Below are 27977 nucleotides of genomic sequence, written 5' to 3' on the forward strand. Positions count from 1 at the left end.
ACGTTATCATACTCGCCAGAAATTTGAAAATTAAAATCTTATTGAACTTACTAAATACATTGTATATATTTTATGAAAAGAATATTCTTCCGACATCATCTATATAGAGCAAACGAAGAAGACAGAGTGACATGAATTACACTTCCGGTATGAATTCAGTTCCCTGAAAACATTACACTTCCTCTTTAAATGTCCGATTACTTGAAGACGTTAGAATAAATTTTTAATTTTTTAAATGTATTTTTAAAACCCATTTTATTTTTTTTCGGGGACTGTGGGGGTTTATTTTATAAATATACCAAAGAAAAAAAATTTTAAAAGCTTTTTAAAACGGACGAAGTACATTTCCCCGTTGAAAAATTATCAGCTGTGTTTGGGGGAAATACAGGGAAACAGGAGAACAGACGGAGGGAAATATCAAAAAAACAGAAATAAAAAATGTACAAAGGGGACTGGGAATTGTCTAATATACCGACTTGTATCAGAAAAGGTTTGGGCTTTATTTACGAACATACAATTAGTTTAATTGTTTTCAATTTTAAGTTTAAACATTGTATTTCAACTGATGATTACTTCATTTCATTTTACATTGAATGTACAACAAAATATACAAGAGTGGAAAAGGCAAAATCTTATAAAGGTCTTTTATCACAGGCACTGGATATGTAGACACCATTCTTTTACGCCCTTGAACATTAAAAACTAATACTATTTTGTACAAGTACTAGTCTTAACTTGTGTGACATTGTAAAAACTTTAAAAAACAATTTTTAAAACTAATTTCAAAATTTTTAAATTTTAAAAAGCATGCCCTTTTATTTTTTGTTCAATAGCCCCAGTATATAATATATCATGAGGTGTAAATAACCGACATATTAGCATAGAGTTATATTAATAAAAATTCACGTAACGTTATTCAAGTACTTCATCTATAACTTCAACCACTTTTGACAATAGCCACAAGATATTCATTTTTCTAAACATTTTTTTCGAAACAATGCAATCCAATAAAATACAATACACATAAATATGATGTTATAAGTGATATATTATATGATATGTGATATATGATATATGCGATATTTTATATATGATATTGAAACAAATAAATATACTGTTATCTATATTAATTTTTTTTTATGTACAGATTGTGGAAATATATCTATCCTTAATGTGAGTCATGCCCAGGTACGATACCAGAACAATGGTACAAAGTATGAGTCAACGGGCGAGATTGTGTGTGATGAAGGATACTACAACCAGGAAGTCGGTCAAACGACTGGAACCTCAACAACAAACATTACATGTACTCATACAGGGAAATGGCAGAATGTGTCCGAATGTATACCAAAAGGTGAAATTATTAGATGATAAATTTTATTTTTTTGTAAAAGTAAATGACATTTTATAGAGCAAAGTCATGAAATATTGAATGGGTTCTGTTCAGAAGCAAAGTTTTATAATAACAAAGGCCATATACTAGACCTTAAAAAATAAATATTATAGGTTAAGGTTATTTTGAATCAAGAATAAATATCATTCACTTTCAAAAATAAATTGAATATGTAGTTTTTTATTTCTATTCATAACGTTACGTTTGTGTTTCACATGCATAAATTTGATCATGTTCTAATTAATCTCTAATCGATCTACAAAAAAACAACAGAATGCAATTAAATAATGTTTATATGCACGTACTTAAATACATGTACTGTTTTATTATGTAAAATCTATGTATTGTTTGTTTTTTAACAATATTAAGCTACGGTTGAAACGGTTGGAAAAAAAAGAGCTAGATGTGTTTAATGAATTCGAAGAAAAACAAATCTGCAAAGGAAATGTTATGAACCCACCATTTAAGCATCATATCATATTTTGAAGTAAACTGTTTTGAATTCGTAACATCTTTGATTTACCTGACACTTTATGAATGATATTGTGTTAAAGTTTAGCACATTGTGTTGATGTACTGATTTTTGTTTCCGGTCAACACTTCTGTCTTTCCTGATGTATTAGAAATATTATGCATAGATGTGTTGAGCATTATGACAACGAGTCCGGCGCAAAAATCTGGTCCCAGCTCAAAGGTCAAGGTCACATTTAATTTAAAAAATTATGATATTACTGTTTTAATAAAAGGGCACTTATGGTCATCATTTAACGATGGCTTTAAAAATAACTTGGCATATATATGTTGTACATTATGACTACATGTCGCATAGAAAAAGGATTGCCAGCTCAAATGTCAAGGTCAATTTTTTATTTACAAATCATGATATAATATTCATAGTGCACTGATGTTTGTGTCCGGTCAACAATTATGTCAGTTTTGATGGATTTTAAAATGACTTGCCTAAATGTGTAAGACGTGATGAATACTGATGATGACTTGTGTTGCGCTTAGGATCCACGTCTCCAGTTAAAAGGTCAAGGTTACACCTTGTTAGTCAAATGTTGTAATTGTGATCAGATGTTCTTCTTTTGAGCATATATTTTGCTATTAAGGATGGAATTTGGAATAGATATTCACAGATATGTTGCTAATGAAGATGACATGTTGTCAACACATTTCGCAGCATCGCAACTGCAAAATTCACACTAGAATGGCAAGGGTCATGATATGACAGTACATTGAGTGTCATATCCAGAACATATCTATGACATTCAGTTACAGCTTTTACAATAATTTGGTACTTTAAAGCAATTTGTGCTGCCTGAGAATAAATGTAAAGCTTTAAGACCAAAGTCACTCACTCTAAGACTTTTAAGGGTTCCCTTATATAAAAAGAAATATTGGTCATATATTAAGACATCAATTTTGTTTTACATTCACGGAATTTTAAATACCTAGGCCTACTTTTGTAGCATTATGACATTTTGTAACACGCAAAGATCACAGGTCAAGAGCTAGAAAGATTTAAAATACACTTAGATATCAAGGTTGCACTTTGGTTTTTAAACAATTGGGCACACGTAGAATATGATAAAGTATTTTTAATGTTTCTTATTATAGTGACCATGCCTTTGGCGATAATTCCTTTTTCGGACACTACTTTCCGTGATTTATGTGTTTCCAAACAATAATTGTTCTTTGATAATATAAAAAATGCTGATGATGGATAAATAAGTTTATGCTTATAGAAAAAGACAACATCTAGACACATCTTAGCCTGATGGAGGGGATGGGGAATGGGAGCATTTGACTGCTTTACACGACAGGTCCTGTTGTATTGTTCAGTTTTCTTATATGCCACATTTCACTGTCTTTAGATTGTGGAAATTTAACATCACCACCAAATGGCAAAGTCACGTTGAACAGTACATTATTTAAATCGAATGGCACATATTCGTGTAACAATGGATATAATGTGTTTGGAAATGTTACCGTTACGTGTCAGGCGACTGGATTCTGGAGTGACAATACCACAGTTTGTCAGATTAAAGGTAATGTACATTCAATATCTATAAACTTAATCATCGGTGATGAATGTTGATTGTCTTGCTAAATTATCATTAATACAATTACATTCTTTACAAACGGACATCGTTATCTTGAGCTAAATGTCTTTTGTTGTATGGCTTAACATCCGTAATTTAGAATGTCAAGTGGAGTGCGGATTGTCTTGCCCAACATTACTTTTGTTGAGATTGTATTGGAAACTAATGTATATCGAATGTTAAGCTAAATGTCGATTGTCAAGCTCAACATTCCTTTTGAAATTGAATTGAAAACTAAAACGAATATCAAATATTGAGCTGATTATTTATTACCAAGCATGACTTTAGATGCCGCCTGTTGATTGCCTTGTCATGTTATTCAACATAATGGCAGCTTTTGGATACCTTTTGAATTCAAATTTATTGTTTCGGCATACATCAGTTTTTTACTGTACATACTTTGTCAAAAATCTATTTGTGATGATATATTTGCAAATGGTCAAATATGTTTACAGATTGCGGACACCTTGCAGCACCAGCAAACGGCACCATAACATTTTCTAAAAACACCACAGTGTACGGTTCAAACGCTACATTCACATGTGATGCCGGCTATAACCTGACAGGATCGAACACAATAAATTGCATGGCATCAGGACACTGGAGTGACAATAAAACATATTGCAAAATTAAAGGTTTGACACGTGACTGATTGGTCACATGTTAAATTAAACTAGATAAAAGTTTGCCTAAACGTATTTGTATTTTTTCATATCGAAAGAATAATTTCACTGATTTCATTAATTTTCAAATGCAAAATATCTTGTTCTTTTTTTTTCAAGCCCCTTTTATTATCTGTGTCATTTTAATATAGAAATTTGGCCGCGACTCCAAACGGACTTGACGTGAAGTGACACGCTATACTGAAATAAGAAAAAAAAGAATATATGGTCATTTAGTCTTGAGGTACTTTTTCAGAGTTAAAGTTCCGTTTTTTACGTTGTTGTATTTTATTCAAATTGATATTTTTACTGTTTCAAGATTGTGGAGACCCAGAACAACTAGGCAACGGTACTGTTGACCTTTCAGATGGAACAATGTTTGGAGCATCAGCCTTATATAAATGTAATCCCGGATATACATTACATGGGGATAACTCTACCACATGTCAAGCAGATGGCACTTGGCATGACATTGAACAGAACTGTACATTAAATAGTAAGAACAATTAAGTGAATTTACGTAATATTATTATAAAATGTGATCAGTCAACTACCGCTATTTTCACCACGTAATGTGGAAAAAAATCTTCTTTTTTTTAATCCAGTCTTATCAATTTAGCTTCAACTTCTTGTCTCCAGTTTAGTCCAAAAAAACGAATCAAATAGATATTGCACTCCTTCATTTTCATTTTCCGAGTCCATAGAAAAAGAAAAAAGAAGAAGAAAAAAAAGAAAAAAAAAGGTTTTTCATATTACACATTTTCTACATCGATTCAGTTTCAGTGTCTAAATGTTCAATGTCAAATAAATTTATACTAAAAGTAATCAGAGTTTTTTGATTATATAGATACAAAACACTGTTAATTATGTGTTTTTCTTTAATTTATTGTGTTTTTAACAAATTAGTAAATTAGTCTGATATCATTAATCATGCAATAAAACAGATAATTATGTTGATTTATGTGATAAAGTCTATAGACATATATCCTCTGCTGCAGTAATCCAATATTGTTATACATCTATCAAATATGCTCCATCATCTTAGAAAATAACATATGAGCCGCGTCAAGACAAAACCAACATAATGGCTTTACGACCAGCATGGATCCAGACCAGCCTGCGCATCCACGCAGTCTGATCAGGATCCATGCTGTTCGCTTACAAACCCTATTACAAGTAGAGAAACTGATAGCGAACAGCATGGATCTTGATCAGACTGCGTGGATGCACAGGCTGGGCTTGACCCATGCTAGTCACAAATGCACTATGTTGGTTTTGTCGTGACACGGCTCATATGTCTTTCTTGTAAAAACAACAACGCTAAATGGGTCAAATTTTTCTTTATGTGTGTATTTGAAGCATGCACTAAGTCAGCGAATTATACCAACATTACCAATGGCAAAGCAAACGTCACAACGTCTCGGGCGTCTTATCAGTGTGACATAGGATTCACCTTACATGGTAACAGCAGTTTGTATTGTTTGCTGAATGGTACATGGAACACAAAGCCACCGACATGCCGAATCACAGGTTCGTTATCTTTTGATTTTCACTTTTATAAACTAAAACATATATACTAATATTATTATCTTTCCCATACCATGCACGTAAAATATCTTAAAAGAACCTGTCCATACTCCAATTTTGCAAAACAAATACTGACTGAATAGTGAACAAAGCAAACCATGATTAGACCGTAGAATTCTGCCGTTCGTCTTAGTCTGCAAGTTTCTCATTTGCATATCCATTTGCCTCCAAAAGGTTAAGGGGCTACTGAAACGAGCGTATGATTAATTATTATTTATAAGAATCCATTATAATGGATACCTTTTTTTAACAAGAATAATTCCCGTCTTATACAGTTTTGAAGGATACTTGTATAATCATTATATCAGACTGCAGAAAGAGACTAGATTTACAGAGATCGTATGTTTTGCATTCTCAACTGGTCTACATCCTCCTATACAATACATTTTCGTATACAATACATCCTCGTCTACAATATATTTTCGTCTGCTCTGCATTCTGGTCTGCTTTATATTTTTGACTGCATAGAGGATATTTGTTTGTATTGCATGTAAGATTGAAATATAATTTCACTGAGTGAACACCAGATGCAATATTTTCACGAGTGGCGTAGCCTCGAGTGAAAATATAATAGCTGGTGTTCACGAATGAAATATATTTCAATCTTATATGTAAAAGAAATAAATTTTCTTTTTATTTCATGCTTTTTAAGTGATTTTAAGTATTTTTTACTGATTTTGCCGCGTAACGTCGCGCATTCTCCTTTGTGACGTCATCACATCATGACGTCTCATCATCAATTTTGAAATATAGTTCTGTTAGATTTCTCTGAATTTTGTTACATTTTAACCATGATTTATGATGACATCGACTTTCTTTTCCTAAAGAAGCAAATTTATTTATTTATCTGTTATTCCATTTAGTTATGATTTTCTTTTCATCCGCATTCAGATATTGTCCGGCTACAGTGAAAATTATATATTTATAAATTCCACTAGTGGTTTATCAGAATATAATCATCTGATATATTACAATAAAACACTGGAAAGCATGAAATAAACTGCAATCTCATCTACACTACATCCTCATCTACAATACATTTCGTCTACTCCACATTCTAGTCTGCACTACACTTTTGTCTTCTCTACATTCTTGTCTTCTCTTAACGCTCATCGCTCTACGTGATCAGATGTCGTATCAATGGTCTGTCAATTTAACTCCACGCGATTCTGTAAAGTTCCAAAAGTAAATAACTACTTCAAAGGTAATTATAACGAGCAAACAGATATCAAATATAATTCTGTATGCCATACGTATTTTATTCCAATAGATTGTGGCAATCTGACAAAACCAGATAATGGAAATGTAACATTCGTAAACACGACATATAATTCTATTGCAACATTTACATGCAACGATGGTTATAGCTTAACTAAGAATGGATCATCGGTATGTAATGCTTCTGGCTATTGGAACAGTATTCCAAAATGCAATATCAAAGGTAAGTGTCGGTTATATTTAAAAATGTTTTCTTTCAAGTAAATTAAATTGCATGAAATTATTATGATAGAAGTTTCGGCTCGGCTTGTTGGTTAAAGTAAAGGATCATTCTACTGTTACGTTTGAAAATGTTGGAACACTTAATCGACGGGTGAAATATTATTCAGGACAAAACAAATGCCGGCTGTAAATGAATTGTTGTTTATGAAATTCTAATATAGACAAAAATGTTACAAAAAAGAACTATTAAACGGTAAGTATACTTAATAATCCAATGTACCTGATGACTTTTGTACATTAAGTGGTTAAGTTAGCGACGCTGAAATTTCTCGAATTGGTGAAAATCGCTTAAATTTCCACTTGCGTAAATATCAACTAACTTGTCATTAAATTTTACCCCGGGCGAAACTTCTTGGACTTTTCAATTCGCTAACTTATCGACAGGCGGAAATATACACTTAAGTCGTTCTGCAAATGTAACATATAAAAGGGTGAGTTTATTGTATGAGTTCTCAAGTCGATCCCTAGCAAATTATATAGTTTTGATGAAATTTAAAGATCTATTTCTTATATAATTCTTTTAAACACATTATCAATACGAATGAGTATTAGACGACATAAATAATATGTCGACTGGCGGCTGCTCATTTCTTGTTGTTACTTTTTTCAGACTGTAGAAATATTACCGACCCTACAAATGGTACTGTTGACCAAAGCAACGGAACAACATACTTATCCGTATCAACATACAGCTGTGATGTTGGATATACCTTAAATGGTAGTAACATAACAACTTGCACTAAAAACGGGACTTGGGATTACCCCCACGTACAATGCAAAATAAATGGTATAAAACAGATTTATTTCTTGGTAGTATTTCTGTTTATTCAGTTTTATGTAGTCTATGTTCCAGTCAACAATACATCACGTTCAGCAGTACCAAAATTGATGTTTACTTAACAATTTAATTTGCTGTTCACATTTTTATTTTTTTTTGCATTCAAGTTGGTATCAATGATCTGGTTAAAACTCCACACACTAATTTGTAATAATAATAGGAGGCAACTGTCCAAGACCCATAACTCAAACATAGATTTCTTTTACAGAATTATTTTCGCTTTCTGCACTTATAAAATTCCATAATATTCAGGCTTTTGTTTTACTATCAAACATAGAAAATAGTCAAGCACGCTATCCTACTGACAGCTCTTGTTAATTTTAGATTGCAAAAACCTTTCAAATATTTCGAACGGAAATGTTTCTCTACTCAATGGTGCAACAACGTATGAATCGGTTGCGATTTACACATGTAACGAAGGCTATTATACCAACACCTCAACGACAAGAATATGTCAGGCGAACGCAACGTGGAGCGGGTCTGCTCCTAATTGTTCGATAAAAGGTATGTAACCATGCTTGCTAAAGCCCGTCTCACACAAAACACGGTTGGGCTCACGGTTCCCATACGGTATACTCGGTTATACACGGATTGACTGGTACGAGTATTTAGCTCCATCCGTGCCTGGGGACGAGTTAGACTCGAATATAGCACGAGCATGTACGTATATAGCACGGATATACTTGGTCAAACAAGGTTTGAACACGATTTGCATACGATTACATACGATTGTTGCACGTCTCCAAGTACAGCTTGGTACGATTAAACACGATTTTTTCTCGATTTACTCGACTTTCACAGGGTTAACATAGGGTTCCGCCGTCTTTTGTTCGAGTTATGCTCGAACTATCACATATTCGTGTGTTTTGATATGAATTGACCCATTCTGATGTCTTGGCTTCATAAAATTTCAAACTTTCAAAGAAGAACACCTATGAATATATATGTGAATATTGGTTATATAAAACATTGCCAGATGCAACAGATAACAGGATAAGGTTATTAGAAATCATGGTAAGACTTATAGACATTGGAGGGTCCCCCTGCTCACCAGGTTCGGCAGGGTCAGAAGGTTGGAGTGGTCGGTGATCCTGGATGGCCCTTCTTGCATTCCTTCTGTGCGTGGGAACTTTCTTCTTTGGACACATTCTAGTATGATGCAGCAAGTACTCTGGGTAGATCTAGCAATTGAGGGTGTTAGCAGGTAGTTGTGGTTTTCGTTGTACAGTTCATGGTGATGTAGAGGCCGTGTAAGACCGTACGAGGCTGTGTGAGACCGTGTTTACCCGAACTATACCGTGTCTGCCATGTAAGATTCGTACTTGAACCATATCGGTCGTATAGCGATCGTATGAAACCGTATGTGCACTGGTGTGAATCGTTCAGTGATCGTGTGACATTCGGATGTTAATGTGTTGGATGTAGGACTTGGGGACGGTCTTGAACGATTCTATACGCTTTATATACGATCTTGGCACGATTGGGCTCACTCGTGGAGTGGACTTCACATACGATTGTATATACGGTCTCAAACGGTCTCACACGGTCTCTTACGGTCTTGTACGGTCGTTAATACGATCATACACGGAAATTGCATCCGTACCAGTTTTTTAAAAGTTAAAAAAAATACACGGCTTGCACGGATACACTCGAATGGCCCGAGTGTAACACGGTTAAACTCACGGTTAGTTCGGTTGAATGTACGGTTTACACGGGTGGCTAACCGTATAAACCGTGTGTTCTGTGTGAGATGGGCTTAAGGGAGAGATTTGCAAAAGATCATAAAATATGCTCGGAATTGAAATGAAAATGGTATTTTTGTGCCATTCTATACCCAGTCGAGTTAAAAGCGTGGCAATGCTTTTCAAAGGTTGGTCATTATTTCACAATTAGAATTATCATACTGGAAAAAAGGAGTGAGCGAATGGTCTGGACTTTTGCAAACAAGTTATTGGTCTAGACCTACATCAAATGGAAAATTAATCTCGAAAAATCATTTCCATGTCCCCTAATGTTAAAAAAAACCCTCAGTGTCGAGACACTTTAAAACTTACGGAATATTCATTATTGTTCTATCTGAAAGATATTCTTATGCACTTCTTATGATATTAAAAAAATAACAAAAACTAAACAATTTCTTTCCTTTTACAAAATTCTATATCTTTTTATTTGTACTATTTAAAATACATGGTAGTTTTGATCAAAAACTTTCATAAAAATATATTTTCATATCGTAAGAAATTTATTTCAGTACCTGTTGTTTAAAAGTTTCTGGTAATTTTTAAACTGTAATTGTAGTAACAGCATTATCTCTGTGCTTCAAACTACAACAATTTGTTTTCTTAATGTTCCGAAAGCTCATCTCTCTTTTCACATAACTTTTACATTCTGTTTACATGTATTTGTTAAGTTTATTGAGTTTTCTCCCTGAAACGGCCGTGGTATTCTGTAACAGAAAAAAAGTTTAGTATGTAATCATTTTAGTGTATTTATGCTCGTATTTCTGTTGCTCATATTTGCTCCACCATCTGAAAAATTTGCCTGCATCTTTTTGAAGTTATGGTAGAACACAGTAGTCTCCTCGTTTAAAAGGCTTCCCTGGTCGTTTTACATGCCCTATATAGAACACCGATAACACGGGTTTTAAGTTTCGGTAAAGAGTTATCTTTCTTAATAGTCAATGGCGTTTTATGGACTCTTTATAGACGCTGACGACCTAAAAAAGACTTTCTGTTTATGGTTACATTCTTGTTATACAAAGACATCTGCATTTACATGAAATTTTGATATAGGAGGTTCCCTTTTAATTCACAATCTTAAATTAACATTGAAAATTCAACAGTCATTCCCGTTAATGATTCTTTTTTGTTAGTTTATTAGTTTTTTTTTGGTTTTTTTAAATTTACTAATTTATGTATTTATTTTGTGAAAAACGTGTACAGTAATTCATAAATTGATAGCAGCCGTAAATATAGTTCATATAATCGTCACAAGTATCCAATGAAATGCACCGTTACAAAACGTGCAGTAGAATAAATATGAGTGTACGTGTTTTACAGATTGCGCCAAATTGAAAGATCCTGCACACGGTAAAGTTAACCTTACAAATGGGACTGAATATCAGTCCGTGGCAAGGTACACATGCGACATAGGCTATACGCTGTATGGTGATAATGCAGCACGTTGTCAATCATCAGGAAATTGGACGGAACATTACCTAAATTGCACAATAAATGGTATTTGATTTGTTTTAATCTTTGTAATATCTAACTGTCCTTTTTATGCATGCATGTTTTCTATGTGTTCTTAAAATATCTTAAATATTTATTTGGTTAAATTGACGATGGATACTTTGCGTTTTTTTTTCAAAAGTTGATAGGTCTGCAATTGGCACATTTTCCATAAGTTTTTCAAATATTGATAAAAGCAAAATAAATGTATAATTTGGATATTCTAACAAAATATTATTTAAAAAATTTTGATCAAATTCTAAGTTATTTAAAATAAGCATTTATATGATGTATTACAATATTTGTTCTTGAACATGTTAATTAATTGAATATATACTAAGGTTATATCGCATCATGTATTTCACATTTGCTAAAAGCATACATATATAATTCCTTCTTTGATACTAAATGCTATTTACATAGTTATTTATTGTATACCTTCCATTGTAGACCAATTCAGTTTGACTTTGATTATGAGATACATGCAATACCTTGTTTCTTTTATACAGTATAGTACATGTTTTATACATGTATAATGATTTTGATCAAGATAATTTCTAAGACATAAGATGATAATTTGAACCAATCTGAGTTCTTCCTTTAGATATTTTCTGACATTTCTTTTCTATAATTTAAAATGCAGTGGCTTACTTCTAACCTCAATTTATGATAATAGTTAAAAAGAGTGTTGACAGGTGATATGACTCCATTTTAATACAAAAATATAACCTCTCAGAAATATATAAATAACGAATAAGTAATGAAACAAGCATCTTTTTTTTAATTTGAGAAAAAAGTGTGATTTATTGATAAACTGACAGTAACAAAACTATATAAACATCAACATTATTATTATAACTTTATTATATATAAAAACAACCTAAATAATTTTTCAAGAAAGATCTGAAACTTTACAGATTGTGGCCAGCCTGCAGGTCCCACTTATGGAAACATAACAACAGATAATGGTACAACTTTCCAATCCGTTGCCATATACAGTTGCTATGTCGGCTACGATTTGATTGGTACTAACACAACAAAATGTCAGGCAAACAAAACATGGAGTTTACGTTTACCAAGATGTGACATCAGAAGTTAGTTAAAATTCATAGTTATCTTCTTCGTACACACATATAATGTTTTCCTTAGTCAGTAAAGATGTTCCCATATATATTTAATTTATATTATTTTTATTATAATATTTATGTTCTGTTCATTTATTAAAAATGTGTTCAATTTTCTTAAAAACGCCCGTCAACTTGGCATGTACTTTAACGTATAATTCATTTTTTGTGTTTCTATAATGATTATCATAGGTTTAGGTAATATCAGCGGGTCGTTAAGTGACGTCACGTAATGTTACGCTGGAAATAAATCAGTGATGTATGATAATATCGTGGGCTGTTACACAATTAGTTGCTAATACACCATTGTTTGTTGTTACATATTGATTGCTGTTACACCATTTGTTGCTGTTACATTTGTGTAAATATCATTCTTGACCGTTTTCTAAGATTGTAGTCATCCGGATAATCCCGCTAATGGTACAGTTGATACGAGCAATGGAATAGTGTACATGTCAAATATAACATACAGCTGTAATCCAGGGTATAACCTACAAGGAAATAACACCGCATTTTGCCTAGCTAACAAAACCTGGAGTTCGAAAAGACCGTCGTGCAATATAAAAAGTGAGTTCTTATTGAAGAAAATATGACACTTTTGTTGTTAAAAAGAATTATGATAGAAATGAAATATAATGATCATAATTAGCAATAGTCTTGGCCTTATTATATTTTCTTTCTTAAACAATGCCTTCTAATAATTTTATGACATCCTGTCATATAAATTCAGTGTGTGGTTATCAAAAACCTAATCATAGTGTGAAGAGTGTTGAACTTAGAGGCCTTTCCACGCCTTTATTAACATAATTAAGTTTCATGTGTGATCTGGGATATGTGATATGTGTAAAGCAGAGGGATATGTAATCGGTAGCAGAGATATATTTAGCCCAAATGGTATGTGGCCGAGAGATATGTGGAAGGTATATTTCAGAGTGATGTGTGATCGGCATATTGCGCAGTGATTTGTAATCGGTATATGACAAAGTGATATGTGATTGGCATGTAGTAGAATTGTGTGTGATCATAATACGATAGAGTGTTGTGTGATCGGCATGTAGCAGAAGTATGGGTGATTGGCATATGTCAGAGTGATGTATGATCGGCATTTAGCAGAATGACGTGTGATTATAATATGATAGAGTGTTGTGGGATCGGCATGTAGCAGAATAATGTGTAATCATAATATGGTAGAGTGATGTGTGCTCGGCATGTAGCAGAATGACGTGTGATCATAATATGATAGAGTAGTGTGCGATCGGCATTAAGCAAGGTGATGTGTGATTACAATATGATAGAGTGTTGTGGGATCGGCATGTAGCAGATGTATGTGTGATTGGCATATGTCTGAGTGATGTATGGTCGGCACATGGAATAGTGATATGTGATCGGTATATCGAACTGATATTTTATATATTATCGACCTATTGCAGAGTGTCATGAGAATGGCATATAGAAGAATAACATGCCCGACATATAGCAGCCTGATGTATGATCAGTATATTATAAAGTTTTTGTGATCGGCATATATCAGAGTGATAGATTATCATTGGCATATTACAGATTAGTGGTGTATGATCGGTATATTGTAGTGTGCGGCATACAGCAGAGTGATGTATTATAGGCATATTGCAGAGTTATGTATGATCGATATATTGTAGAGTGATGTTTGGTCGGCATTTTGTAGAGTGATATATGATCGGCATTTGCAGAGTAATGTGTGATCGGTATATTGTAGAGTGATGTGTGATTTGCATATAACAGAGTGATGTATGATCGGCAATTGGCAGAGTGATGTGTGATCAGCATTTTGCAGAGTGATGGAGTATAGCAGAAATATATGTGATCTGTATATGGCTGAGAAATACATGATGATTGATTATGTATCAAATATTCGTATTTCTTATTTTTCAGCATGTGACAGGCTTGATAACCCTACCAATGGTTATATAAATCCTGCACCGGGCCACACAATGAATTATAATGATAATGCTACATATACGTGCAATACAGGATACCGCATACAAGGTGTCGACTTTGTCACGTGCACCGCAAGTGGTAACTGGAGTAGTCCTCCCCCAGTATGTAAAGGTATATATATATGTTTGACAACCAGAAGTACTTAGTTAATGCATTTATGATACGAATGCTTCGGCCTCTAAATCTGGAAAAATAAAGCGCAGCCATGTTTTAATGGTAAGTTATTATAGTATACTTAACCACCGCGGAAACAATTAAGTAACGTGTAAATATTTGGATCAAGCGATTTGTCAGACACAGCTGAGCATGCCCAATTATACATTACATCATGCAAACATATAATTTTACGTGATTATTGTTTATTACTTATGAAAAATATTTTTACTCTTCCGTCTTTCAAATTAATTCAAGAAACTGTCCAAAGCGATAGTGAAATTATCTATGGGAACCGTGCTATAACATGTACTTGTAATTTGAAAAAAATAGCGTTATGATGAAGCTTGTGAGATACCATAGCCATTAGGAAGGTTCTGGTTTCTGTAGCCAAATATTTCCCTATTTTTAACTTGTGAAATTTTTTTGGTAGTGGTAGTTCTGTCCAAATAAACATCGAAATGAAACTTGTATAATCACTGAAACATAAAGACGCCAAATCATGTCTGTTCTAAATAAGAAATGTATTCAAACTATTACTAATACTTTTTTTCAAAGTTTGGCGGACAACTTTTTTTTTGAATAACCTCCATTGGCGTATTACATTTAATACTTCCCTTTGATAAACATCAAATTATTAATGTACTAATGTGCTCGGGTAAAATCTAAAGAATTGCTTTTATTGTATTTACGTTAACCGTACTAAAAACCAAAAGGCAACGGATGCAAAAGATGTTTCAGGTAATTTGCCATTGAGTAAGTTACTTTTTTGAAAATATATCAGAACACGAAAAGTAAAATTTTCAAACATAACAATTAAAGCATTTATGGCGCATAGTGGTTCTTTATTATTCGGGATTTAACCCGCTGCAGTGTTAGAGCAGTACCTATAGACGATTGCAGAAATCATGATCACAAAGTTGAAAATACAGCTTTCTTCACCAAATCCATTATCGTATATAAATCGGTGTGAAGAGATGAATTGGACGTTTTAAGTTCATTCCGTTTGGTGAAAAGGCAATATTTTTGCATTTAATCATGTAAGCGCCTTGTCCGGTGTATACAGACATACGATATTTAGTGTCGTGTTCTAATCTTTTTTAAGTCTTACACTAATATTTGTACTATTGTTATCCTCGAAAGACATAGATGAGTGTGCCGAATACCACACAGATTGCGACTTGTATGCTTCATGCACAAATAGCAAAGGATCTTACAGCTGTAATTGTCAAAAAGGGTTCAGAGACCTCTCGAATGGGAGGGGACAAAAATGTCAAGGTAAAGATTTTTTTTCCTTAAGCCAAAATGCAAATGTCGAATATTATCTTAAATAACAATGACCATGAATTTTATATGGCGGTTGCATATCCTGTATTCTTAATTACCAATACAAATTGCATGTTTCATAAATTTGCTTTTTATCATGTTCTTGGCAGCATGCCAAGCCAACTTATTTAGAAAGTAATCATAAAAAACAAGTTTGTCTAATAATGAAGTTAAATACAAATAATGAAGAGTTTAAGGTGAATTGTAAAGAAAGAAAGAAAAGAAAGAATACATTTAAATACGCTTTTTATTCACTTCAAAGTACTGGTTAGCTGATTTACACATTTTTTTAACGGGCGTCTTAAAATACAACACAGACAATTAAGGCACATAAAGAGTTCTAATATCCACCACTCTGCCAATAGTAGTTTTATGGTTACACTTGTACAAGGTTGTTATATCTTGCACATGTAGTTGACGTGTCCTTTACTGCTGAAAAAGGCTTAACACCTTCACTTTCAGCAATGTAGGTTTAACTATTTGTCATTTTCACAACAGTAAATGTTGGCTTTTATAATTATACATGTACTAACGTTTCCTGATTTTAATATACTTTATTTATTGTCAATTGAAACATATAGTATACCCTACCCCGATCGTTTTTCTGGTGCCTCCTTAAACTCTGGTTACCGTAATATTACTAGTTTACTTTTCGTAATTGAGCACGTTTATCTGTTGTTATTCATATTAATACCGATTCATGTATAACTAGGCAACGTCAAAAACAAATCTTAAAAAGAAAATTGAGACCACCTTGGTAATATTGTAACAGTTGTGAAAATAAAAACGATTGCATATTGATTGCATTGACTGGTTTGTCATAAAATGTTCATTTGAAAACACAGTTGAAAACTGTTACTGGAATATTCACGATTTCGATAAATTAAAATGAAAATGAATAGTTATTGTGGCCATTTCAATTTCTGATGTGTATGTAACAAGCGTTTTATCGGTGCTTTAAGTCCTTTGATTTTCTACGTATATTTGTCCGTAGATGTATTCATAAAACGAAATGCTACATAACAATTTTATCGTAATTGTTTATAAACAGAGACCATTATAGACCCCAAATAATATTTGTTTTGACATATGATATACAATATCTATACAGATAATATATATACAAATAATATTCGTTTTGACATATGATATACAATATCTATACAGATATAGACGAATGTTCCAATTCTAGTACAAACTTCTGTAACAAGAATGGTTCTCGGTGCATCAATTATATGGGCGGCTTCATTTGCATGTGTTTTCAAGGATGGACAGGTGGAAACTGCACAGAAGGTAAATAAATATAGATGATTCGAAATATATAATTTTCTTTGATTTTCATCAGACATACTTTATCATGTACATAGTTTGGCCTTAAATGTTTTTGTCATGTTTTTGTTCAAGGTTATACTATAATAAATATCTGATAAATATTAATTTCTCGGAATCATTTAAATCAGCAAAACTACATGAAAATTGCAGAATCGGTTTGATTGAGTCTGTACATAAGGGATAATGAATAAGTCACTGTTTCTGCTATTGTTTGTTGTTGCTGTTGTTGTTTTTTAGATACTGATGAATGTGCTGATAGTACAACGTGCGGTCCGCATGCTAAATGTACAAATTCACCCGGAAGTTACAACTGCACGTGCGACGTAGAATATTCGCAAGGAGATCCTAAAGTACACTGTTACAGTAAGACTAAGTTTACGATTCATTATTACATGTACTTGCATAATATGTTGTTTAATGTTAAATGATTGGTCCTACCTCAGATATAACTTTTAATCATTTCCTTAGACAAGTATTTATTTTAACTACGAAAAGATACAATCGTATGTAAGAATCTCAACCAATTTTTGATCTTATTGTTGTGAAGTGGATGATTAAGAAACGCACAGATGTTTCACATTTTATAACTCATACATAAGTGTATATCTGCTCTGGTCAAATACCAAATTCGAACTCCCTAGACAGGCCTTTTCGACCAGTATTCATGAAATTCGTATAATCTAGCCGACTCCCAAATACATTATCTATCATTTTTTACATTTGTCCATGTTGTTTTCGTATAGTGTAATATAATATGTCAGGCTAAGAGTTCACATTATGAAATAGAAATATATTGTAAAACCGTGTTCATTATTCATTTACATAAAATTATGTCTTACTAATTAACCTGTGCAAACAGTATTTATCTCAACTATACGACATTATATTTCTAAAACATCTAACGCCAAACAAGAAAAACATAAATAAAGTAAATAGATAAGTAAAACATAAAGTAAAATGAAAAAAAACTTGAAGTCACAAAGCAGCAGGCTTATCTTAGATTTCCTTTCCATGTATCATAAGGAAACAAGGCAAATAAGATTTAATCTTAGCTATCACAAATTAAAGCAACGAATTTCTCCCGCATATTTTAAAATTTTCTGTTCTACTTATATAATGATACTAGTATTTATATGTATATCTATATTAGTTCAAAACCATTTAAATTTCACGTAATATAAAAACATTGACTCAATAATACTATAACAAATGAACTCGAACAATAATGCAGTATCTTTACATGGTGGCTGATTTGTGCCAGTGTGTTTTTTCCCGGCGAAAAGTCGAGAATTAACAAGTTCAAAAACCGGGGGCGTGGAGCGAAAAGTCGTTATTAGCGAGGGCACGGGACGAAGTTTAATAATTAAAACTTCGCGCGAAGGGTCGCGCAGCGAAATTTAAGAAATGAAACAGCGTGGGTGCGGAGCGAAAACACGATAATAAGCGGGGGCGCGGAACAAAGTTTAAGATATAAAACTTGTTTCTTAAATTTCACTGCGCGACGCCGCGGTGCGAAGTTTTATTTATTAAAACTGAGCAAAACTAAAAGCTGAGCGAAAACACGAATGACACAAATCAGCCACCATGTCTTTAATATTTTCAGCGGCGAAACTTCCAATAGGCCATGACCTATTGCTAATTTTTCAGGAAAAAAATGTCTAACATAATTGTAATTGTCTCCCTGAAATTTCAAAAGACAAACTTTAATATCGTTTCTATCTAAATTTACGCTAAAACACAATTATAGCAATATAGAGCAACACAAACAGGTTCTAGGCGATGAATGCTCCGGAGTCAACTACACTATAACTCAAACCCACCTACGTCCCTGACTTTTAGAAATATGGATGTTTTATTTGTATTATGAAATTCAAATGAAAAACATTGATAGAGAATCAATATCTTATTTAAGTTATATTAATTCAATATTACAATAGTCTCTTAAATAGAATATATAAACAAGAAGGCTGTATATATACATATGCATTGTTACAATATGAAATCAACATTACTATTATTTTGTTGTAGAGTTTACCTAAATGTTCCTCAGATGGTTGAATGCATCATTTCGGCATGTGCTTAAGATTTTTGAATCAATTTACATTAGTTGTTTGATATATTATTAATAGTATTATGTATGGTATAACGCTATTTAAGCGAATAAGTCTTTAATGAAAGGTCTGTATAAATACAAGAAATAATTATGTTGATAGTATTTAGTATCAGACAAACAAACCACGAAAGAATTATCTATGAATGTTGTTATACATGATCTGATAATACATATATTCATATAGCACATTATATTATTGTTTATCATATTTAAATGTTTATGCTGGATCATTTAGAAAGTAATAAGCATTTTTCCAAGCAATTTTTTATCAGAATATTCATATATTTCATTTCTATCATTTCCATCCATATTTGAAATACTTATGGAAAATATGACAATTGTAGACCAATCCACTTTAAGAATACTTCACTTTTCCAAACCTCATCAAACCATAATTAATTTCCAACATTTCAATAGCTCATTTTATATATACATTATGATAATTTTCTACGGAAATAATGGTTTATCGCATTTGGGTCCCTGTACATGTATTAAATGTCAGGCTCTGGTTGGTCAGTTTTGACCTCAACAACAATATAAACAACCAAACAACAACAACAATAAAAACAACAAACTTAGCAGTATTTTAACGAAATTGGCACCGGCCTTTAATGTATGCTAGTTTATCAAGAATTGGAACACCAACTGTACATGCGCTCTGGAATGTTCAAAACACATTATTTAACAAATGAGTGCCTGATAAATGACTGATCTTTTTATAATTATACTTCAGAAAAAGTGATCATAGATCTTTTAACACCGGTGGCAATACACAGAGGAGATAATCAGCTGATAGGAGCAGAGTCTATACATTATAGATTTCCATATTTCGGTACAAACTACAACTCATTTCGGGTAATTTGCACTTTTCTTTTTATATGATTTTACATTGCAGAATTTGTTAAAGTAATGAGCTCACAATTGTTTGTGTTGATTATGTACAATGCATATCTCATGTTTACTTCGTGAGTGAGTGTGGCGACTTCGTGCCCTTCACCGTTATGATTTTGAATGGCTTATTTTTGAAAGTAAAAATAATTAAATCTATGAGCAAAACGCCTGTTAGCTCTTTTGTTCTCAACTTCAAACGGCTTATCAGCGTATTAAAAATCTATAGCTTGCGAAGATTTGGAATAAATCATTTATAATTAATGGTGGTATATTACTGCCAACAGTTAACAATGTAATGATCGCGTTAACTATCTTACTAACTAGATAGTTTTCGTCTTTTCGGAATTTCGATACAGATGTTCATTGACAAATCTCGATTTGTATTTTGTAACTTTTCTTAGCAGAAAAATTTATATAATAAAAGTCTAAACTTTTGACTACAGAAACGGTCATAAGTTAGTCGAATAGTTTGTCATTAGTAATAGCACTTAGGATAGACTAGATAGACTAGGACTTTCTATGAAACGCATCCCTTGGGTAGAGAATACAAAAATAATGTTGCTTTTCAACGTGGAGTCAATGAGGATGTGATAGTCATATTTTGTTCCCATTTCTACTCGATAGCCCAACATGAATGGCTTTCTCACTCTCGGATACCAGCCTTTGTATGAAAACTATGGAGCCGAGAATCCAAACGACTGGAAAAGATTCAGCAATGGACAAACTGTAATCGCTCCGTTTTGGACGGACCTTGATTCTACTGATCTTACAGGAGGAGTTGAAGTTCACCTGCTACAGTATTATACCAATTATGGCCAAAACGATACCTTGCATAAAGACCTAGCTGATCTTGGACAAAAGTTTACTAACTACCTTAACTTAACAGACTTTAAGCCACGTATTGCCATTGTAGTTACCTGGCGCAACGTCACACAACATTCCTACATTATTCCAGCCAGGCTTATCAGAACACAGGTATGAAAAACCGATAAAGTAGTAAAATGTCATTGTATTTTCAAAGTAAGCTTGCCTTGTCTATTGAACATCTAAAAAGTATTATACTTATAAATATAGTGGTGGTGTAGCCGAGTGGTTAACTAGTAATCTAAGGATTGCTAACCGCGTGGTTTCAAACCCAGTCGGGAACAAGCCGTTGTTTCATTGAGAAAGAAACATTGCATTAATTGCTTAGTACTGGTTGATTCCAGGAACATATTCGTGAGTGTTTCAATATGCTTATAGCTTCCAGCTGAACTGATATTATTTTGAATAAACTTATTATGATTAAGCGTGATTTTAATAAATAATTTATGATTATGGCTGTTTTGATACAGAAAATATATGGATATAACAGCCGTGCACCAATAAGTTTAATTTACTTTTCCATTATTCTTTAGGTAGGTTTTTATAACAAATTGCATAGATGTTTCTGTAATTGCATGTAATGTCATCAAGCCTAGTCAGTGTACAGGTCATTTCAGTCCGACCAGAGATCTATATATCTTAGTATTTTAATTTTCACCTCTGTCGTAAAAAGACAAAATGCATAAATCAACACAGGCCCGATTCGTCATAGTACTATTTGTTTTATAAGTGAGACGGATAATATTAAATTCAATTAACTTACATATTTTAGAACGCAACGATGCAGGCTATTCTAATATCTGACGGAATTTATTCCTATGTTATGTTTAATTACGACCACGAGTTGTGGTCGTTAAAGTTGGACGACAACATTCCAAGCTCTGCTGGATATAGTCTACCTGACAAGACAGGGTTTATTTCTGGGACTAGTAATAACATGTCAATGCTAAATAGTGAATCTAATGTTCATCCAGGTGAGTATGAATATTTTTATACATGTATACAACTAGTATACAAGAATAATAAAACAGATCATGGGAAAATATTTTATTATAACTATACTTATTATCACAAACACTATTAAGATAGATAAAATAAATCCTAAACTAATCTGACTCGAGAGAACTTTATGTATAGTCAATGAAATATATAAATATTAACAGTATAGGTAAAATTTAAAAAAAAATCACAAATTGATAAACCTTTTAATTTTCATCCCAACAGTTTTAAAATGCCTGTTTATTTTGAAAAAAATGGGTTATTATTTGTGGATATTTTAAGGCGTTTCCTATTCTTTTTGGTCCATACACCTATGTTACAAGAATAAAATTATTAACTGACATTACTTACTTACTTACGTCATTTTTACAAGGCAAACAAGGAACATTTGCACAAGTGAACATATTTTTTTCTTTTTGAATTATGCATACAATTTCAGCATATTCCGAACCTTGATCAAGAAAATCAAATAATGTGGTGATTTCTGCGGTTTTGAGTGATCTGCTCATGAAAACTTTCCTGAAACAAAACATCAGTTCCGATTCCAGGTGCAGATAACTAAAGAAAAACAGCATTTATGCCCAAACTGTTTCATTTCTTTAATATTTTCTATTCAATTTCAATTTTCTTGTATCGTTCAAAGTTTTACGAAATTTCTATTTACATGTTTAAACAATTATCCATTATTTGCTTTACGTAAGTAAAGATAAAAAACTGATAAACAGAAAGAAAGAAAAACCTTGTGGAAACGTCTTTGAGTTATCACTGAATTAACAACCTCAAATATCTGAACAAAAGACAAATCTGAGGCATACTGCTTTTTATGCGATTGACCGACTTTCCCTTAGTTGCATTTGTATTCTGATATATGCGGTTAGAAATAATAATCTTGATAATTTGGTAAAGATATAAATATTTGTTTATATTGGCGTTGTTTTGAGTAAAATCGATACAATAAGAGCACATATTGTAAACAAATTAGAATTATAATGGCCGTGACTCTTGGTCGAATACAAAATCTATAAGTCTTCAAAATCGTACTACATAATATATAAGCATCCTGTTGAAATTCGAACCCAGATCAGATCAGTCTAAATCATGGATACCAACCAGCTATCAACGTAGGTCCTATTGATGAGTAAAGCTTTATACAAGTTACAAATTATTGTCAGACATTGAACGCTAGATACATATTTAGACACTGGAAGTATGCATTAATTCTTGTTGTACTATTAATTTTATACAAACCTGCAGCACAATATAAGTTTTAATCTTTTTAATTCACTTGCGACAGCCTTAGCAGGAAGATGGATATTTAACGTCAGTAGCAATGATAACAAAACGAACCAGTTATTGCGGAACGAAAGCGAATGTATTCAATTTAGACACAATTCTACTATCCGAAATTGGATAACGGAGAACAGGAAATTGGCCTATGCATGTCCCTGCACTCAGCAGCAGATGGACCTTGACTACAGTTACCGTACTGTTAACCCGTTGTACAAGAACTCACTACCTACGACATGTTATGAGGCGTGGTTCTTTAACAATGATGGAGTGAAGCAGACCTGTTGCTACAGGTAAATAAGGATAATCACATGCTATTCTCAATGTTTGTATTCATCGAGTTGACTTTGTAAACTTTGTTTTTCGCAAGCCCGAAATAATATTAAATGATAATAATATTTGAAGAACGTGGCCTTAGATATTTTTGTGTAAAGCATTGTAACGTCGACCACAACAATGTTTGAAAAATCATGACCCGGTTTGTCAGGGGACTTGGTGACAGTTGTGTTATTTAATATGTAACACAAAGAAAATTTGAACATTTGTACAGGTTCAGGTGAAATATTGAATAATGGCTAATCTTGATTTTGATCAAGTTACCTTTCACAAACTTTCAAATTCTGAATTATTCCATCATATTGGTTTATTATACAGCTATGACCACTAGCACATTTTTTATGCGCAATTTATCTCTGATATCAGGAGGACTATGATTTTGACAAAGAAATCTATTTTTATGATATGGTCTTTGACCTATAAATTTGAAAATTCATAAACTTTTGGCTTGTGCTTCCTTTAAATCAAGTATGGAAAACGACAGACACCAAAAACACTACAATCATAAAAAGGTCACCTCAGTAGTTTGTGCTCAATTGTTCTACACATTAGATAGACACAAATGTTGAGTCAAGGTCAAATGATTTAGCATCTTATACGGTTTATTTCTTCTTCAACATGCGACAAAATCTATGGTTTTGTTACTTATTTTCGCCAGCAAAATATTTTTTTTCTAAATGTCTCAGTTGATCTTAAGTCGTTTCAATTTTTATCTAATTGTCTGAGATTCAGTATGGGTTGTCTTAGCTTTATTTGTCTTATTTGTATAAAATGAAATTGATTTTTATGCTTTTAACTGTCTCATTCGCTTCTGTTCAGTTGCTGTTCTCGAAGAGATACCGGTAGGATTTAGAATTCTAAAGTTAAATTTAGTTATAACACCTGAATTTAGAATTTTCATTTTCGAATAATATATGGCACATCTAGATTTACAATTGTCCCATTAAGATTATAAAATCGTAATTTATGGATAAAAAAAATGTTTATTTCTTTTGAATTTCAATCGGTAACATGTGGAACCACAATTTTCTTATTCAGATTTTGATACCATATTTAACATTTGGATTTGATTATAACATTTGTATCATATGCATTTGTCTCATTAGGATTTGACAAAATTTTCCACTTGATTATCTTTCTAAGTTAAATGTAAGGTGTCTCGTGCAGAATTTTCAATTTGATCAAAATACGTCTATGTTTCATATATATTTTTAGTTATGGGGCTTTAATGAAAGGTAACGTAGGAGGCGGTTTTGCTACCTTTGAAAAGGACGACTACAAGACTTTACAATATTTCTACAAATGCTGTGGTGGAGACAAACATTTGTGCCATTTATTCTATGAAATGAACCCGTCTGATGATTGCTCTAATTTTAACCCTGCAGATGAGCCCATTGCCAGGAAAAGGCGATCTGTTGTTACATACTTCAGTGGTGGAAGTGAACAACGCGTTTCAGTTAACTTGGTAGTTTATTTGATCCTCATCTCCGGACAGTTAAGCTACCTCTTTGAGTAGCTTTGAAGTAAACATTCTTCAGATTTAACTATTCTATGAGGAAAACATTTAATTTGAACATACATGTATGTCATATCTGTTTGGTACCCTACTAAGAGTGTTTATAGAGTAGGAAGTGAGGAAAATTGAGGATTTAGACTAAACAAAACTTGAAACCTGATCAACAAGTTCGCACAGAAGTCGACAGAAGATTACCCCTAAATTAATCTAATGTGTGTCTACAATTAGACGATGCTGTTTATTCTATAGTTTGCACATTTTATTCACGTTGTTTCTCCTTTTTTAACGTTTTATACGACAAGCCTTTAATAATGAAATGTGTTACTTTTACAATGAAAATTGTCTTCGCATTTATTTTTTTTATCTTTTTTATTTTATTTTTGTTGCACTTTTGCCGGCTTTTATCTTATATTGCATACAATTCAAACTTAAAAATCAAAGTTTTACGTTATGTTTTCAATGGAATATACAGTTCACTGATTGCCAATCGTCACACAATTTACTATTTCCAAAAATATCTTTTACTCTATATTGTATTGTTTTTCTTCATAAGTGCGCCATTGTTTTACCTTTTAGTTTGTAAATGCGTTACGAAAAAATTATTTGTGTTGATGATTTTTTCAATAATTGTTTCTTGATATGACGATTGAACAGTTATATAAAAATGTATTTCAATCATTGCTTTTTACCCCATGAGTTGTATTTTTATCGGATATCTTGAACATATTCTATAGTTACTCTTTCACTTTTATTGTTCATTTGTGTTCCGTTTAATAATGTAAGTATGCATAAGACTAATTGCGTTTTTGGTTTATTTTAATTAAACTGGCAAGAATGTATACTTCATTTGCTTACCTTACCTATTATTGGGACCTCAATAATTTTAAGCTTTTAAAATTAGAAAAATGTTTGAAGAACGGTTTACTAGAGTTTGTAACCAGAATCGTCTCGGCCTCATTGGCTGTTGTAAAAAAAAATATTATCACTCGTAAATTGTGCTGAGCATTAGGTTATTTGTCATAAAAGTCAATCCGATTTTTTGTGCCCCCTCTTGGGGGGAGGGGGGGGTAGATTTACCCTTGTCCGTTCGTCCGTCCGTTCTTCCGTTCTCTTTTGTGTCGCACGTAACTCAATAAGTATTTGACATAGAGTCATGAAACTTAACGGAAATGTTGATTAGCATGTGTAGTTGTGCACCTTTGTATTTTCGTTGGGATTTATTTATTAGTTTTAGAGTAATTGCCCTTGACTTGTTGAATTTTCAACTCTTGTCGCATGTAACTCGAAAAGGATTTGACCTAGAGTCATGACACTTTACAGGAGTGTTGATCAGCATGTGTAGTTGTGTACATAGATATTTTCGTGTGAAATTATGTAGAATTTTTATAGTTATTGCCCTTGACTTAGTACAATTTTGCAATTTTCAATTTGTGTCGCATGTAACTCAAAAAGGATTTTACATATAGTCATGAAACCTTACGGGAATGTTGCTCAGCATATGTAATTGTGCATCCTGGGTTTCGCTTGTGAATTAATCCAGTATTTGTAAAGTAATTGCCCTTGACTTAGTTAAAACCGTTTCATTATGGTGTGTTATTTGTTCATTGAGTGCTTTAGTTAGAATCAACCAACTTTACAGGAATAATGATCAACATCACTAAATTACAGGAATAATTATCAACATCACTTTGAAGCTATGTACCTGGGACTCGCATGTGGATTTCTTCAGTTTTTGCCCTTGACTTACAGTTGTATAAATTTGCAATTTTCTACTTGTTCATGCATAACGGAAAATGCATAGGCCTGAAAGATTACAAGAATGTTGGTCAGCATGTGTACTTATGCACCTTGGGGTTTGTTTGTGGATTTATTCAGTATTTGTAAATTAGTATTTGTAAAGTTATTGCCGTATACTTAGTAAAAGATTTTTAGTTTTCAACTTGTGGCACATGAAGTCCATAACATATTTGACTTAGAGTCATAAGATTGACAGAACAGTGGTGTGTGGGGGCACCCGTGTCCTTTGCACACATTTCTAGATGTAAATGTCACACCAATGAAATTAAAAAAAAATTGAAATTGCATAACAAAGCCCGGTACATAGCAATGTACCTTTTCCCCACAATCCTCCATGGTACATTTACACTTTTTAATTCGCTTCGCCCTTGTGCGCGATCTGTTTTTGTTTGGAGAGATGCTTAACGTTGTTAGTGGATCTGTGTTGTTCGGCTGCGTTTATTGAATGCCGCCCTTCATTGCTGATCATGATTCTCATATTCTGACAAGGTATTCACTGGAAATGAAAGAAATCAGTCGCTAAGAAATTTGTAAAATAATTTATAATGATTATTTAAATATAAAAGTCAAATGAAATGCTGATTTTCGCCGGATGGTTATATCAAGGTCTTATTTCAGTTGGCTTTTCTGTGTATTGTGTTTTAATAGTATATATACCAATAAAGATAACTGTACGTTGTCCCTCTCGACGCCTTAAACGATATTGTATTACATTTTTCGAATCAAATTTAGTTTGAAAGCATGTTCAGTTCAACAGATGTTGCTTAAATAACTGTATTACCCGGTGTATTCACTTATATACACGGCACCGGAAAAAAAAGAAAAAAAAACCTTTAATGACCGTTGACCGAATGAGACTGCCAAGTTAGTCTGCACTCTGTTGCATTTCTTATGTGTTTAAAAAGAAACCAAATGTTCAGATCTTTTTTTTTTCTGACAGAAATACT

At 32.7% G+C, this 27977-nt stretch overlaps 1 protein-coding gene across 1 annotated transcript; it reads left to right on the forward strand.

Annotated features, from left to right (window-relative positions):
- Positions 1-438: 438 nt before the first annotated feature.
- Positions 439-27141, forward strand: LOC132751031 (sushi, von Willebrand factor type A, EGF and pentraxin domain-containing protein 1-like). The gene is made up of 21 exons (XM_060741128.1): positions 439-490; positions 1148-1354; positions 3271-3444; positions 3954-4133; positions 4480-4656; positions 5520-5690; positions 7018-7188; positions 7858-8034; positions 8410-8589; positions 11145-11321; positions 12233-12409; positions 12830-13006; positions 14351-14527; positions 15713-15847; positions 17063-17188; positions 17465-17590; positions 20074-20195; positions 20856-21206; positions 21868-22069; positions 23389-23674; positions 24933-27141. The coding sequence occupies exons 1-21, from the start codon at positions 439-441 to the stop codon at positions 25231-25233; spliced, it is 3846 nt and encodes a 1281-aa protein (XP_060597111.1). The 3' UTR covers positions 25234-27141.
- The last annotated feature ends 836 nt before the right edge of the window (positions 27142-27977 follow it).

This window comes from Ruditapes philippinarum, unplaced genomic scaffold (genome assembly GCF_026571515.1).
Source record: "Ruditapes philippinarum isolate M1 unplaced genomic scaffold, ASM2657151v2 ctg2387_1_1_1_1, whole genome shotgun sequence".
NCBI lineage: Eukaryota > Metazoa > Mollusca > Bivalvia > Venerida > Veneridae > Ruditapes > Ruditapes philippinarum.

Excerpts from the sequence above, each read along its gene's own strand:
- LOC132751031 (XM_060741128.1), top strand. The coding sequence starts at position 439 with ATGTACAAAGGGGACTGGGAATTGTCTAATATACCGACTTGTATCAGA. Across the intron at positions 4,134-4,479 it reads AACATATTGCAAAATTAAAG|ATTGTGGAGACCCAGAACAA; the intron begins GTTTGACACGTG and ends TACTGTTTCAAG. Across the intron at positions 8,590-11,144 it reads TCCTAATTGTTCGATAAAAG|ATTGCGCCAAATTGAAAGAT; the intron begins GTATGTAACCAT and ends CGTGTTTTACAG.